This window comes from Balaenoptera physalus (assembly GCF_965194825.1).
Source record: "Balaenoptera physalus genome assembly, chromosome: 6".
In the NCBI taxonomy this organism is placed as follows: domain Eukaryota; kingdom Metazoa; phylum Chordata; class Mammalia; order Artiodactyla; family Balaenopteridae; genus Balaenoptera; species Balaenoptera physalus.
In genome coordinates, this window is record NC_138885.1 from 64,471,105 (window position 1) to 64,487,798 (window position 16,694).

Consider the following 16,694-nt stretch of genomic DNA (forward strand, 5'->3'; position numbering starts at 1 on the left):
GCACATGCGGACTCTCAAATGAGTGTGTCTGACGGTGTATGCAGTCAATTCTCTGCGCGATAGGACTCCAACCGCCGACCTCTACAGGCCACGGGTCACTGGGGGCGTACCTTCCTAGACTCCCGGATCATGCTCCGCCCCCGCCCTGCCCCGCCCCTCAGCCCTGCCCCGCCCCCTCAGCCCTGCCCCAGGCTCGCCCCGCCCCTTCCCCCTCGCCCCTCCGCAGCTTCCCAGTCCCCGGCGCGCGCAGTCTCGTCTCCATGGCGACGCGGCGTCTACGGCTCCTCGCTCCCAACACCGAGCCGACCAGGAGCTGGGCTAGCTTTCTGTGTCAACCCTTCAAAGCTAGTCGGCGTGAGAGGGCCACAGGCGGGTAAGAAGCGCCGCATCGACCACGGTCGCCCTCTCCCCATCCCAGCGAGCAGCCTGACCCAGTCCTCACCTCGGACTCCCCCAGGCCCGGCGCCTGAGCCCGCAAACTTCTCTGCCTACTCCAGGTTCAGGCTCTGGCGCTCCAACGCAGCCGAGGCGGCGCGCGAGGAGGTAGGATCCGCGCGGCCGGAGGTGCAGCTTGTAATTGGCTTTCTCCTCTGGCTGCAGTCGGGCACTGAGGAAGGGATATTTGTGTCTGGGTGGGTGTGATAACTGGGCAGTTTTGACAGACGTGTCTACACCACCGTTCTCTGACCTGCCGAGTCGCACGCGCCAACTCCTCCACCTCCCCCCCCCAAAAAACAATGAAAATAGCCACGTTCCATCCAAGGGCTTCCGGCTACTTCCCTCTGCCCGCAGGCAACCCCCCCTTTTTTTTCTTACTTTTTTTTTTTTTTGAAACTTCTTAATGGCCAGTAGGAGCGAGCACTCAGCTGGCTGTAGTTAACACGTCATTACTCCCTAGTCCGAGTTGCCATAAAAAATTTCTGTGGAATTTGAACAAATCATTTAACCTCCCCTGGCCTTGTTTTCATCTTCTGTAAAATGAGGGGCTTGGACAGCGGATCACTTCTAAGGTCTAGTCTCAGCCTTCTGTGAGATAACGAAATTGACTTGAGATTTCTAAAATCAAGATCCTGGGGTCTTTTGACTACTCAAACTACACAGTGCCCCTATAGCATTTTAGTTAACACATAGCATCACTATACATTTATCGTCTGACTTCCCAGAGGGCATAGGTGAATTGGAGGAATCTGTTATTACCCCCAAGAGACCCCTGGAAGTTGCTTTTTAAAAATAAATCTGAAAAAGACACTGAAAATGTCTTTTGATTTGTTTCATTCTCCTAAAAACCAAGTACAATGATCACGAAGTCCACCTTGTTAATTTTTTTTTTCTAATTGAAGTTTTGTTTTTTTAAATCTCAGGAAAACAGTAGCACTGCTCTTTAAGTGTTAAGAGTTTACCAGAGCTGAATTCCAACACCTTTGTCGGATTCCACTGCACCACTCCAGAATTCCAGAGCTTCCTACCCCACCACCACACACATTCAGCACCACCATTTGAGCTCAGTCTTCAATATTTTCTCCCCCTTCATTGCCCAAGCCAGGCCCAATTGTGCACTTAGAACGGACTTCCTTAGTCAGGGTTCAGCTTCCGCACTGTCCTTGCTAGGCTGTAGGTAATAATAACAATAGTAATAGGAAGAGGAAGAGTTGGAGTGGTTATCATTGTAGTAGGAGATAGGTGCTACTGTTATTTATTATTAACTATTTATATTAACCCTCACAGTAACTCTGTAAGGCAGGTAGTATTGAAACCACTAGGTGGCGTTTGGGGGAGCTCCAAGGAGCTCTGGTGCTTTGTCTCCACGAAGAAAGAATTTAGCGAGAGGCAAAGTGATAGATAAGAAGTGATTTATTAGAACAGGACGCCTGTGAGGCTTACAGGAGGGCAGGCAAGAGGGTGCTGTGCCCAGAACTAAGTGAGCTACAGTTTTATAATCAAAGGAAAAGTGGGGGAGGGGAGCCCCCCTTCTTCCTCATTCTTGAGTAGACATCACACTTCCATCATCAGTTCCTCCTCCACGTTGGGCGGGAGAGTTTTCTTATCCCTACATGGTCAAACGGAGACTCTCATGGTGCAATGGAAATGAGCAAAAAGGTGGTAACATATACTAAAATATGGTAAATCATCTCAAGTTTCAGTATAATGTCACCTTTTCCTTATATGTTTGTTTTTTATGCATGCAGAAGAGTGTGTCCTAAGAATCATTAACTTACTGAGTTCACTGGGCAGGATATGGGTCTCATTCCACTATTGTTTTATTGTTTTGGGGCTTGTCGCATGCTTCTGTTGCATGGTTTTGTTGCTAAGCAAACCTGCCTTCTTGAGTGATCATTAACTTACAGGGGTCTCCCATACTTTTTTCTTTACTTGCAGTCCCCTAGGGGGATTAACTATTTAATCACTCTGTCCCTATCGTATTTTTATCCTCATTTTACACTTGAGGAAAGTGAATCATAGAGGGATTAAGGAACTTGCTCAAGATCACACAATTTGCTGGGATTTGAACATAGGCAGTCAGACTCCAGAGTCTGAGCTCCTTGCACTATATTATGCTGTAAAGGAAATATATAAAATTTACAGATAGTCATTTTTAATTATGAATGTAACTGATAGATGATCACTGAAACCATTTGAGACTGTACAATGAAATATTGCCCTCTGCCTGTCCTATTATGTTTCCCCACTAAGCTCCTCTAGGATGGAGGATGGTGCTTAATCATCTCTGTCTCTCCTTCTCACCACAATTTCAGGGCCTGAGCATGTAGCTGCCTACTTATTAAATCATTCTTTGCCTATTAGAATAAAAGGTAGCTTATAAAAACAAATAGCACAAAAGGATAAAATAATTGCACATGTGAGATGAAAAAAAAAATCTTTCAGTATTAGAAACCTAAAATGAGAATTTTGTGAAATCTGAATTATAAATATTGGTAACTCATTTTATAAATCGGTTTTCTGAAGCTTTATAGAATCCAAATAAAACCGATTTGGCCCTATTGGGTGCTGGTTAGTGAACACTTACCTGAAGAGTGGGGATATGAGATGTTTTACATTCTTTTTTTGGTACCAAGTCTTTATAATCTGGTGTGCATATCTCAAATTGAACTAATCATGTTTCAAGTGCTCAGTTGCCACATTTGGCATGTGGCTACCATGTTGGACAGCAAAACTCTAGTTTAATGTGTTCTTTTCCCTTTGCTTTCTTGTTGCCTTCCTTCCTGTTCCATTCATTTAACAGATATTTATTGAGCACCAGTTTGTGTGACATGGAGTGCATTAGGTACTAGAGATTTTTTTTTTTTAATGGCTTGAATTTATCTGTTCTTTGTAGCCAAAAAAACTAGCTGAACTAACTAACCCCTCTTCCCTGGGGTTTTGGTTGTTGAGAGAGGCAATTTTTCCTTAAAAGCTAGAGCCGTATCACATAAAAATTAAGAATTGCTGGGAGCCATGTTTTGCATTACTTATGGAAAATCTGTCTGCAGTGAGAGAGAAGGATGAGACCCAGGTGGGGAGAAGCGAAGGTGAACAAGGGAAAGCCCCCACCTAAGCCCCGCCCCCACCTAAGCCCCACCCTCTCCTTGAACACCGCTGTAGCCACTGTGTCCTGACTTCCACGCAGCTTGGGTATTCAACTCATGGATTCTATGAGCCAGGGCTTCCCGTTTTGTGCCTGAGCTACCTTGAGCATGGTTTCTGTAACTTGCAACCAAGAGTCCAGGCTCACACAGCTAAGAAGCTAAGAAGCAAGACCTTTCTTTTAGAAATGAGCCCATGATGACCCCCCACCCTTCTGTGACCTGAACCCCAAAGTACATTTTTATTTACATAATACACAGAATTTTTCAAACATATGTAATCACATAATTATGCCTTTTCAAATCATTTTGTCATGTACATTTTTATACTTATCTAATATCTAAATACACTCATCTTCTGATTAATACTACCCATCTTTCTATGTAAGGCTTTCAGTACTTTTTTTCTTAAAATAAATCTATATCTGCTTTTCCATAGCTCTTTTCTTAGAATTATCCCTCCCAACTCTATGGGCCTTTTTTTTAAATTATAAGAGCATTCTAAAGCCAATTAAATTACTTTGTATCATTCCAATGGTTTTATTCAATCAGTGAATATCTGAGTACCTTTAAAGTGGTGTAGCACCCACACTCATGGGTAACAGCCAGTTTCTGCTCTCCAGAAACTTCTGGCCTGGTGGTGCATTCATTCCACCTCTCTGTGCAAGGAAATGCACATATTGTATATGTGCATTTCCTTAACGGATTCTTTTCCTCTACCAGGATTCTATGCTTGGCCTTTTCTTATTCTACATAGGCCATGCCATCCATCCCCACTTTCTCACAGCTATCCCATACATCATCTTTTCTCTTGAGTTCTAACTCTCTTCTCAATAGAACACTTGATTTCAGATGACCTACAGGCACCTTCAACTCAGAATTTCCGAAAACAAACTCATTATCCCCCAGAATGTGCTCCTCTTCTGGTCCTTATCCTGGTCATCCAAGCTGGAACCATCAAACTCTTTTGTTCTCCCTCATTTCTATGTCCACTGAGTCTCAGTTTCACCTCTCTTTTTGTTCCAAGTGTACCTTCCTGGCTTTGTGCATCATCATTTCTCCCTAGACTAGAGTTTGGCAGACTTTTTCTGTAAAGGGCCAAATAATAAGTATTTTAGGCTTTGCAGGCCATACAGTCTTTGTCGAAACTTTTCAAGTCTGCCACTGTAGCTTGAAAGCTCCCATGACAACGTACAAACAAATGAGCATTTCTGTGTTCCCATAAGTTTCATTTATAAAGGTAGGCAGAGAGTCATATTTGGCCCATAGGTGATAGTTTGCCAACCCCTGCTCTGGGCTGTTGTAAGAGCCTCTTAACTGGTCTCTCCAACTCCCATTCTTTCTCGGGTTTACCCTCCACAGAATTTCTTTTCTAAGATAGATCTAATCATATGATTGTTATTCAGAGCCTGGTTTGCTTTCCATTGCCTACTGGTTAAAATATTTAGCACATGGCAATAACTTTTAAAATTTGATCCCACATACAAGAAGCAGGTAAAGGAAAAGGATCTATCAAGGAAATGCACATAAGCAATATGTAGACAGATAACTACAGAGTGGTGGAATGACTTACCACCAGGATAGGCTACATCTACTGCCATTCTCTAACACACGGCAGGAGTACTCTTCCCATCTACTGACTTGATCTTGACTTGGTTAAATAAATGCCCCGTTCATTGTGAAGCCTGACTCAGTCTTGCCCAGTTGCAGGTAGAATTGATCACTTCTCACTCTGTGCTCCCATGGTCTATGTTAATTCTAGTGTTGTAGCTCTTATTACATGACAGCAGGTATGTTAGCTTCTTTTGGTTTCAAGGAGTAGGAGCTGTATTAGTCAAGGTCTCTTGGTTTCAGATGACAAAACTCCAGCTTGTTTTGGCAAATAGAGAAATCAGTTGGCCCATGGTAAAGGCAGAGGTTGATCTGGAAACTCAAATACCATCAGGAATGTGTCCGTGTCTGTCTGTCTCTGCCCCACACACACACTCCACCCCTCCTCCGTCCCTGTCCTTCTCTCTACCTCATCTCATCATCTCTCATCTCTGATTCTTTTGTATATTCTGCTTCACTCAGGCCACTTTCTTCCTGAAACCTAGAACCATGGCAGTTGAAAGCTCTACTCTCATATTCTCTTACCTTTGTGACAGTTCCACTTGGAAAAGCCTCAGAAAAAGGTGTGGTGAACTTAGCTTGGATCACAGGCTCAGTCCTTGGTTCAGTCACTGTGTTAGCTTATGAATTACCATGATGGGTCTGTGCTAGGACAGCACTGCTTTTGTGTTCAGGGGGGCTGGATCTGTCAACCACATAAGGGGGGATGAGCTATAGGCAGACAATACCTTATTCTAGGGATATTTGTAGAAATTACAATACGTGGTGGAATATAGCAAACCCAGAGAATAGCCCTCAGAACTGGATTCTGGAACTTGAAGGTTGTTCAGGGACAGTTCTGTTGACTGGACTCTCCCTCTATCTCTCCAATTCTGCCTCCAATGCCTTCTGACTCTCCTTGGGTATCTCCAGGCCATGAGCTCAAAAAAGAAGGGATTTGACTGATCCTGTTTGAGCAGTATGGAAAATTACATTGGAGCCCCTAGAGGGAAGCATTTAGTATATTACTTTGAAGCTTGGTCTGTCCCATATATATAGGAAGTTAGTACTTTGTTTCCCCTATAAAATTCTGAGCTTCTCTTGTATCCCCAGAGCTTATCACAGACATATCTGATACATAGTAGGTGCTCATCAAACGTTTGTTTTAAATAGACATTGAATACTACATGAAAGTTAGGAGTTACCTAACTGTGTTGTTCTGTTACCACCCGGATTGTTGAAAGACATCAGGAGAGTCTGCCCATGTTCCAAAAGGCAGAGGGTGTATTTGGTAGAGTCGAAGTGCTGATTAAATGAATGTTGTGATGTTAACATTAACCATAATCAGTAGTTATGAATCTACAAGGTGTGCACTTACATACTGTTCTTTCTGGAAACCATGACTGCAATTTGAACAGGTACCACTGGGTGGAGGAGAGAATTGAAGTAGCACAAGGCCAACATAACAGCTCACGTGCCTGTAAGAGGTGGATAAACAAAGAGGTGGATACAAACGGTATTGCAAATTTTACATCGTATTTTTTAATAGATAATACATTTATTTTATTTGAAGTTCAAGAGGTACAATGGACGTAAAGTAAAAAAACTCCCTCCCACCCCAGTCCTGCAGCTATCTCTGTTTCCTCCCCAGTCAACCAATATTATCAGTTTCCTTTATGAAAACATTTCCTTTCAGAGAGATTTTTTGCTATTAATACTCAATTGAAAAATACATAGTTGTGCAATGGCCGTACCTTTTTCTGACCAATTATCAGTCTCTGCTTTAACTTTACCTGTGTTCTCAATTACTCTCCTTTTTCCCCGGAGTCAGTGATCTTTCTAAGCAAGTATCATTACTTTAGGGCTTATGTGATTAATTAATTAATTAAAAGTCCTTAGAGCTAGTCTGCTTGTCTCAATCGCAGTAAAGCCTCCTTTTTGTTTCCCTAAGCAATCTTAATCAGCCCCATAGGGCAACGTCCCAGTTTTTCGTTTGGATAAAACATCAAGTTGTTTCTACCATGTCCCTCCTGTGTGCCGGGCACTGTGCTAAACTCTTTACCCAGATCATCCTATTTAATCCTTATAATGATCCAATGAAGTTGGCACCATTGTGATCCCTGATTTACAGACAGAGGAACTGAGGCCTACAGAAATTAACTTACCCAAGCTTACATGGGAAGTGGCAGAACTGGGACGTGAACCCAGTGTCTTTACTCAAGAGCACAGTTCTTTTTTTTTTTTTTTTTAATTGAAATATAGTTGATTTACAATGTTGTGTTAGTTTCTGGTGTACAGCAAAGTGATTCAAATATATATATATATATATGTGTATATATATGTATATGCACATACATATATATATATTCTTTTTCATATTCTTTTCCATTATGGCTTAATTACAAGTTACTGAATGTAGTTCCCTATGCTATAGAGTAGGATCTTATTGTTTTTCTATTTTATATATAGTAGTTTGTATCTGCTAATCCCAAACTCCTAATTTATTCCTTTCCCTACTTTCCCCTTTGATAACCATAAATTTGTTTTCTGTATCTGTGAGTCTGTTTCTGTTTTGTAAATGAGTTCACTTATATCATGTTTTTAGATTCCACATATAAGTGATATCATATGATGTTTGTCTTTCTCTGACTGACTTCACTTAGTATGATTATCTCTAGGTCCATCCATGTTGCTTCAAATGGCATTATTTCATTCTTTTTTATGGCTGAGTAATAGTATCCCATCATATATATATGATGGAATATTATATATATTTATATATATATTATATGTAAATATACATATATATATAATATATATATACCACATCTTCTTTATCCATTCATCTGTTGATGGACATTTAGGCTGTTTCCATGTCTTGGCTGTTGTAAATAGTGCTGCTATGAACATTGAGGTGCATGTATCTTTTTTGAATTAGAGTTTTCTCTGGATATACGCCCAGGAGTGGGATTAGCTGGATCATATGGTAACTCTATTTATAGTTTTTTTAAGGAACCTCCATACTGTTCTCCATAGTGCCTGCACCAACTTACATTCCCACCAACAGTGTAGGAGATTTCCCTTTTCTCCACACCCTCTCCAGCATTTATTATTTGTAGACTTTTTCATGATAGCCATTCTGACCAGTGTGAGGTGATACCTCATTGTGGTTTTGATTTGCATTTCTCTAATAATTAGCGATGCTGAGCATCTTTTCATGTGCCCGTTGGCCATCTGTATGTCTTCTTTGGAGAAATGTCTATTTAGGTCTTCCACTCATTTTTGGATTGGGTTGGTTGTTTGTTTTTGTTTTTGTTTTTGGGCCATGCCTCACAGATTGTGGGATCTTAGTTCCCCGACCAGGGATTGAACCCAGGCCCTTGGCAGTGAGAGTGTAGAGTCCTAACCACTGGACCACCAGGGAATTCACAGGTTGTTTGGTTTTTTTTAATATTGAGTTGTACAAGCTGTCGTATATTTTGGAAATTAATCCCTTGTTGGTTGCGTTGTTTGCAAATATTTTCTCCCATTCCATAGGTTGTCTTTTTGTTTTGTTTATGATTTCCTTCGCTGTGCAAAAGCTTTTAAGTTTGATTAGGTTCCATTTGTTTATTTTTGCTTTTATTTCTTTTGCCTTGGGAGACTGACCTTAGAAAACACTGCTATGATTTATGTCCGAGAATATTTTGCCTATGTTCTCTTTCAGGAGTTTTTTGTGTCGTGTCTTAAATTTAGGTCTTTAAACCAGTTTGAGTTTATTTTTGTATATGGTGTGAGGGAGTGTTCTAGTGTCATTGATTTACATGCAGCTCTCCAGCTTTCCCAACACCACTTGCTGAAGAGACTGTCTTTTCTCCATAATATATTCTTGCCTCCTTTGTCGTAGATTAATTTACCTTAGGTGTGTGGGTTTATTTCTGAAGAGCCCCAGCTCTTGAGTATTACTCTGTACTGCCTCCCAAAGAATTCAATTTTATGAAAGGAGATTAAATGAACATTTCCTAGGTAATGATAAAGCTAGACCTAGCAGAGACTGGGTTTCCATCAAGGGCTGGGATCTGCTCATCCTAGGTTTTTCTTTACCAGGTGAAAATGGGAGGAGAATTTTATGCACTGATGTTTCATCCAGGTAAAGGGTAGAATGCAGCAATCCATAAAGACCCTAGAGCTAGAAAGGAAAGGAAATCTCTAAATATAAAAGGGAGACCCAGACATACGGGTACCCACAGAATGTGGGCATCTGTGGTATGTAAGTACCTCTCAGGAGAGGCCATCTTAGATTTCTTCTGTTAAAATCTTATTTGGTTCATTATTGCATGTTTCGGCTTCTGAGCTCCACTGCTGTAGAGAATCAGAAGTAAAATCTTTTATTTATCCTAGAATTTGGTCTTCTACAGCTGTTTTTCCCAAAAAGATGCCTTGCTTTTCTGATGGACTTTAGCTCTCTGTGAGCTTCTCAGAGGGATAATCAAATTAATACATATATAATGTCTGGCTTGATCAGGGTTCCCCAGAAAACAAAGCCTAAGGCAAAAGCTTGTGTACTACTGCTTTATTCCAGAGTGCAAATCAGTGTGAGGGAGACACATTTTTTTTTTATTCTTTTTTTTTTTTAAGTTAATTAATTAATTAATTAATTTTTTATATTTATTTTTGGCTGTATTGGGTCTTCGTTTCTGTGCGAGGGCTTTCTCTAGTTGCGGCAAGCGGGGGCCACTCTTCATCGCGGTGCGTGGGCCTCTCACTGTCGCGGCCTCTCTTGTTGCCGAGCACAGGCTCCAGACGCGCAGGCTCAGTAGTTGTGGCTCACGGGCCTAGTTGCTCCGCGGCATGTGGGATCTTCCCAGACCAGGACTCGAACCCATGTCCCCTGCATCGGCAGGCAGATTCTCAACCACTGAGCCACCAGGGAAGCCCGAGGGAGACACATTTAAAAAGAGAAAAACTTAATGCAAATAAATGAAGCTTCTCTTTTATTGTCTACAGTTTTGGTCCTGAATTTTATATTCCAGAAATCCCTAGGTATTACTACTTATAATTTTTAAAGCCTGGCTTGGGATATGGGGACAAGTGTTAGGGGAGGAGAGGCAAGTGAATTATTACTTATGAAAAATTTAAGTTTGGCATCTCTCATACATTAAAAAAAAACCCTTAAAAGTTTATTTTTCTCTTTACAATTAGAATGAAATTTATCCAGATATATAAAGGGCTAAGTTATAGGAAAATCAGTGTATATAGACTAACTTTAAAAAGGTACACATTCAAAGAGAAAACATTGTAAGTATTAATAAATTCATAAAGGAAATTATAAGGTAAGAATTACATTTTTAAATGCATCTTTGGAGAAAATCAAAGGTTAATTTCTAAATGCATTTATTGAAATAATATTTAAAATACTGTATCTTGAAATATCATGGAAAAACTTCTAGTTCTGGCTAATATACACTCTGTAAAGGTGTTTTTCATAACACGGATGAACTGGAATGTGGCAGGTAGTTTGGTTTATGTGTTGTTTTGCTTTGTTAAAGTGGGAGGCAAAAGCAGTGTTGTAAACATGCGCCACACTGAATTTATGGTTTCTGGGGGTCAGCTCAGTAGGAAAGGGGCACCTCAACCTGCTGTATTGTATTTGGATCCAGATCTAGGGTCCAAGTTACATAAACCCAAAAAGGTAACAGAGAATTAGAGGCTAATTTAATACATCACTTTTCTAACATGCAAAATTTTTCCTATAGCTCTTTTTATGTAAACTCCAAGGTGAAACGGGGAAAAGGGGAAGCATTAATTTCTCTAGGCTTTTTTAAAATCTAATTTCATAAACCAGAAGAATGATGTTTTTCACTTAGGATGAAAGTAATGCTACTAAAAACAAAACCAAAATACATGCTTACTACCCTGCTGACAGACCGACTTCTGCATTCTATTTTATTTATATTCTAAATTTATACAAGTGTTTAAAGCAGTAAATATTTTGGTTTTTTGCAGGAATCATCTAGACAAGACAGAAGCTGTGAAGGTAAGAGTATATAAACTAGTTTTTAGGATGCTTTAGTTCTATTTTACCGTCAGTTTATATAGTTTTGGAATAACTGGCTTTAGTATAAAATTACATTTTAGCCTAGATAATAGAAATGTTCATATAAAGGTTATGAATGAATTATTTCAAATACCTCAAACTAAAATAATACTGATAATGCTAGTTTTTATTTCTGCTTCTCTTTTAGGCACCAAAATAAGGACAGAATGGCCGATTGCTAGTGTTTGATCCAAAGGGTAAATGATTTATTACTTAAAAAGAATATGTTTGACCACGCTTTTGTCCTAAATATTAAGAAGATAGTCTACAGGGATGGTTGAGTGTGGTTGAAAGACTTAGCAATTAAATCCTTTATTATACTGTCTGTCACTCAAACAATGCCTAAATATTTGCCAGTCAGGAATTTCTATTAAGCACATCACTACTGATAAAATACTGGGTTGATTTTTTTTCTTCTCTTTCGGAAAAAGTGATGACTGAACCAAATGAAGCAATGTTAGAGTAAGAAGATGTCTCTGGTTGTGCATCTGATCTATCACATGCCTTTTAAGCAATTAGAACTAGATAATGCAATCATTTGTCACCCAATTAAATTTGAAAGGCCAGAAATGCATGGATTAGCACTTAGCTTTTGCTTCAGTCAAAGCAATTGTTACTTAGATAAGAGGACATTTAAAATGCAAACTGAATTTTGATAAAAATGTAGGGGTATAGATAATATTCAAACCTACTTTTTAAATGCTTAAACACCAAGTATTCTGTATTTTACTTATATAACTTTCATCGCTCATTCCTGTTTCACTTTGATACTTGCTCTCTTCTTTGAGAATATCATTTTAAAGGAATACTTACCTTAAAATCAAACAGACTCTTTGTTTACTATGAGAAGAACCATTACTACTAAATTAGGAAAATAATCACCCCAACTAGTTGAAGAGATTGATATTAAAAAAGAATCATAGCCCGGTTTCAATTTGGTAGCTAAATATTAAGTACCTGCTTTGTTCAAGGCACTGATTCTGATAATTCATCAGAGCCCTTCCTGCTATGATCGTCTCCTCTCCCCTGAAAAAAATTCAATTATTTATTCCATGAAAAATTACACTTTGAAAGTTGATTGTAAAACACATTCATGGGGATTAATTATTGATAAATTGGTAGGTGCCATTCTAGTGGGATTCTATTCAAATTGATACTATTTTGAATTATTCTGAATATTGTTGGCTGGGAAAAATTATACCTTATGCAACATATATTTCAGTTTTCATACTGTCAAAGCTAAAAATTAAAATTAGGGTCCACCTTGACTTTTGTTGTAAATTATATAGTAAAGATGTATTTTTATACTAAAGAGAAGGTAATGTATTACAGATCAATGACAGAGAATCTGTGCTTATTTCAGATTAAATGTTATAGACAACCAGAAAAAAATAAATGCCCCATTAAGTATATTAATCTGGATGTAATTATTTATTATATATCCTATTACATGGTTGAATATCTTTAAATTAAAAATCTGAGAAAAATTTTAGCAGTCTTTGAGGGAAATAGGATATAACTTTCAGTAATACTAATGGGAGTTAGTAGTCATCAGTGAAAATAAATTCTATCGTGTCTATGAACCCCGATGTTCATAGGCTGTGATAAGCAGTGTTGGAACTGGAGCAAGGGGTAACCCACATCCTGAGGTAGTTAAAACCCAGAGGGTAAATCAAATGCAGTCTGGGCCGAAATAGAAAAGCAGAGTGACGGCCTGTTCTCTTGATCTCATTAATAATTGCATCTGTTTATCAAACTGCTTTTTGCAAGGGCAGTATGATCATGTTCCCTTCACTTGCAGAGAAGAGTTTAGGTTTGGGTTTGGTTTGGTTGTTGTTTGGAGTGGGGGAGAGAGGGATAGGTAGGTAGCCTGTAAGCTTCACAGGTGCATGGCTTTGTCACCTCAGGTACTCCACCCAGAGGTGAAGGTAAACAGAGCCAGTCCTGGAAAAAAAAGATCAAGTAGGAAAACAGAAAATCATGGGGGACCTTTACTTGAGGAACAGTGTGACTGACCTACAGAGTTGATGGATTTTCTCAGTATAGCTTTACATTCCACTCTCCACCCCACTTCTGGCTCCATAGTCTGACAGGCAACTGGAATTTCCCAAAAGGTCCTATCCAGGTTGGATTAGGGAAAACTAGAAATTTTCTTTCCCCACCAGTTCTTTGCCTTAATCTTCTGATTGATTCTTCATTCTAATCCGAGCCACAAGGAGTGTGTGAACTTTATAAACCAGGAGTTTCAAACATCTCTGTACACAAAGCCCAAATAACTCATTTCCGTTTTTCCTCATGGATCCTGTCTGTCAAAGATTTTGTCTACCCAAAAAATGGCACTTAATTAACAAACTATTTTCAGCAGTAAAAGTAAAGTATGTCTTTAATGCTGGACAAAGTGTTGTAGACCTTGGACCTTTGATCTGTTGGTTTTTCATCAAGCTGTCAAGTACACATAAAGATGTGAGGGGAAAATGGGTAAAGCAAACCCACAGCACTCAACTCTTGCAGTCTGAAAAAATTGCATCTATCGGTTATTCCATAATCGTATATTTTATCTTTTCTAAAATGTATGACACATTATTTTTTACTCCCATTTTTGCACTTTAAGTAAATGCCTCTTTAGATGCAGACCAACATTGGCAAGCAAACTTTAAACCTGACCAACACAAGTCTCTCTAAATGTAGCGGAGACAGTCTCAGAAAAGTAAGTTTTAATTAATTTTGTTTTTAGGCTCATGGTTTTTTGGGGTTTTTGTTTTTGTTTTTGTTTTGACCGCACCTTGCGGCATGAAGGATCTTAGTTCCCTGACCAGGGATCGAACCCGTGCCCCCTGCAGTGGAAGTGCGGAGTCTTAACCACTGGACTGCCAGGGAAGTCCCTCATGTTTGATAAATGTAAATCATTTTAAAACAAAGTTTAAAATATAAACTTTAAAAAATTATTAATTCCAATAGAAATTTGGGGACATTTCATAAATATGCCTAGTGTGCTTAACATACTAATTAATTCTAAAACCTAGGTTATCCACCCTCTGGTGTAAATATGTTCCAGTGGGATATCTAACTTGACTAACTCTCTAACCTTAGTAGATACTAAAGTAAATACTTCCCATCTTCCAAAGTAAAAATTTGAACCTTTCCTCAATTGTAATTGTATTTAAAGAAAACATATTTTAGAGTATACTGGTTATCTATTTTTGTTAAATGGTTAGAAGCATTGTTATCATAAATAATGTCACTTTCTCAAATGAAGTCAACAGATGATAGTTGAAGAGCAGGTTGGAGTTTGGTCCTCTGCTTCTTTGAGACTGTATACAAGATAGACTTTATATCAGAAAGTGAGCAGAAAAGGAATTCACATTTTACTGTTAAAATGATGATTTGGTCGCTTCTCATATGTATTTTTATGGCATGTTCACTGCTTCTCAAATAGTAATATCCTATTTATCTTCAGGTCATTGAGTATGTTGGCTTCCTCCATGTTAGGACATTAAGATTATTAAAGGCATTTCAAATTATTCAAATATCCAGAACTAGACTAGCTAAATTCCCTTCTTTAGGGATATAACTTAGTGAATATATAAGTACCATATTTCATAGATTCTGAAGCATGCATATTTTAACATCTCTACTTGACACTGCTTTTTCTTTCTTAATAACAGTATGTCTTATAATAAATAGGTGATATCTTTGGATGGACCTAGAGATTATCATACTAAGTGAATACGTCAGACAGAGAAAGACAAATATTATATGACATCACTTATATGTGGAATCTAAAAAATAATACAAATAAACTTATTTACAAGACAGAAACAGACTCACAAACCTAGAAAACAAATTTATGATTACCAAAGGGGAAAAGTGGGGAGGGATAAATTAAGAATATGGAATTAACAGATACACACTACTATATATAAAATAGATAAACAACAAGGTCCTACTGTATAGCACAGGGAACTATATTCAATATCTTATAATAACCTATAAAGGAAAAGAATCTGAAAAAGATACATATATATGTGTGTGTGTATATATATTTATCTGAATCACTTTGCTGTACACCTGAAACTAACACAACATTGTAAATCAACTATAGTTCAATTTAAAAAAAAAAAAGAGGAAGAAAAAATGGTATCTTAGATTCAATGAAACACTGTAATTCGTGGCTGGGAAAAGGCAGTGAAATCCTCCTTTTATCTAGATTAGATATTAGAGTATATGAATTCTAGTAATTACTTGTGGTGACCTTTGGCATAATAGGACTCTCACCATGCTAGAAACTGAATACTTAAGTGACTTCTCAACTTTTCATGTGTAGGGTTTCTTCTTGGATGCGCTCTTTCACAATTAGAAAATCAAGGAGGGCAGAGGTAGAACAAATGTAAATCATCTTTGCTTTGTATTTTTCATCAACAGAGTGGGGTTTTGCTTTAGCTGCATATACTGGGGAGGTGAAGATTTCATTCCCTCCCATAGTATTAAGAATATAACAAGCTGTTCAGCATATTTGCTAAAGCACTGTGCAAATCACTAACTTCACTACTAATGTTCTAGATTCACATTTCAATAGGGATAAAACAGAGCTACCATAACTTAGGGGAAAAAATAATAACACTTTACATCTTTTTATATCTTTCCATGAAAACTAGAAGTTGAATTTTTTAAACTCAGTACAGGAGACATATTAAAATAATCACATTAAAGGAGATACAAAAAACGAACTTGGGGTTATTTTTCCGCCAACATGGGTGCCTGTCTTTGTAAACAGAGTGCACCACACAAGAATCCTCTGTCTCAGTGTGTTATCTGTTGACATGAGGTATCAGGCTTGAAGGCTAAAAGAGAAAATTAACCCATTTTTATCTCAGCCATTTAATGAAAAAGCAGGCTACTTTGTATTATGACCAGGGGTTAATATTAGTGTTGGACTCCATAAGCATAGCATTTATTTTTTTAAATTTAAATTTATTTATTTATAGCTGTGTTGGATCTTCGTTGCTGCACGTGGGCTTTATCTAGTTGTGACAAGGCGGGGCCTACTCTTCGTTGCGGTGCGCAGGCTTCTCATTGCAGTGGCTTCTCGTTGTGGAGCATGGTCTCTAGGTGCACGGGCTTCAGTAGTTGTGGCACACGGCTCAGTAGTTGTGGCTCGTGCGCTCTAGAGCACAGGCTCAGTAGTTGTGGTGTATGGGCTTAGGTGCTCCGCAGCATGTGGGATCTTTTCAGACGAGGGATCGAACCCTTGTCCCCTGCATTGGCAGGCAGATCCTTAACCACTGCGCCACCAGGGAAGTCCCAAGCATAGCATTTAGCAATGGTAAGAACTGACTTACAAACTTAAAAAAAAAAGAAAAAAGAAACCTGAAGGCTAGTATTCCTTAAATAGTTTTATTCCATCATATCACAATGATATGCCAGGAACATTCAGGTAATGGATTGCG

General features: G+C 38.7%; 1 protein-coding gene across 4 annotated transcripts in view; it reads left to right on the top strand.

The window, feature by feature from the left end:
- Window positions 1-216: 216 nt before the first annotated feature.
- ERICH2 (glutamate rich 2) overlaps window positions 217-16,694 on the top strand; it is a 30,723-nt gene continuing 14,245 nt past the window's right edge. Inside the window, exons 1-4 of one of the 4 annotated variants that reach the window (XM_082465521.1) lie at window positions 217-373; window positions 498-543; window positions 11,157-11,187; window positions 11,396-11,444. In XM_082465521.1, the coding sequence (XP_082321647.1) occupies window positions 261-373; window positions 498-543; window positions 11,157-11,187; window positions 11,396-11,436 (231 nt within the window). In that variant the 5' untranslated portion in view covers window positions 217-260 and the 3' untranslated portion in view covers window positions 11,437-11,444. Of the gene's footprint in view, window positions 544-11,156; window positions 11,188-11,395; window positions 11,445-16,694 lie in introns of all 4 variants that reach the window. The other 3 variants (XM_082465518.1, XM_082465520.1, XM_082465519.1) reach the window with 3 other exon arrangements.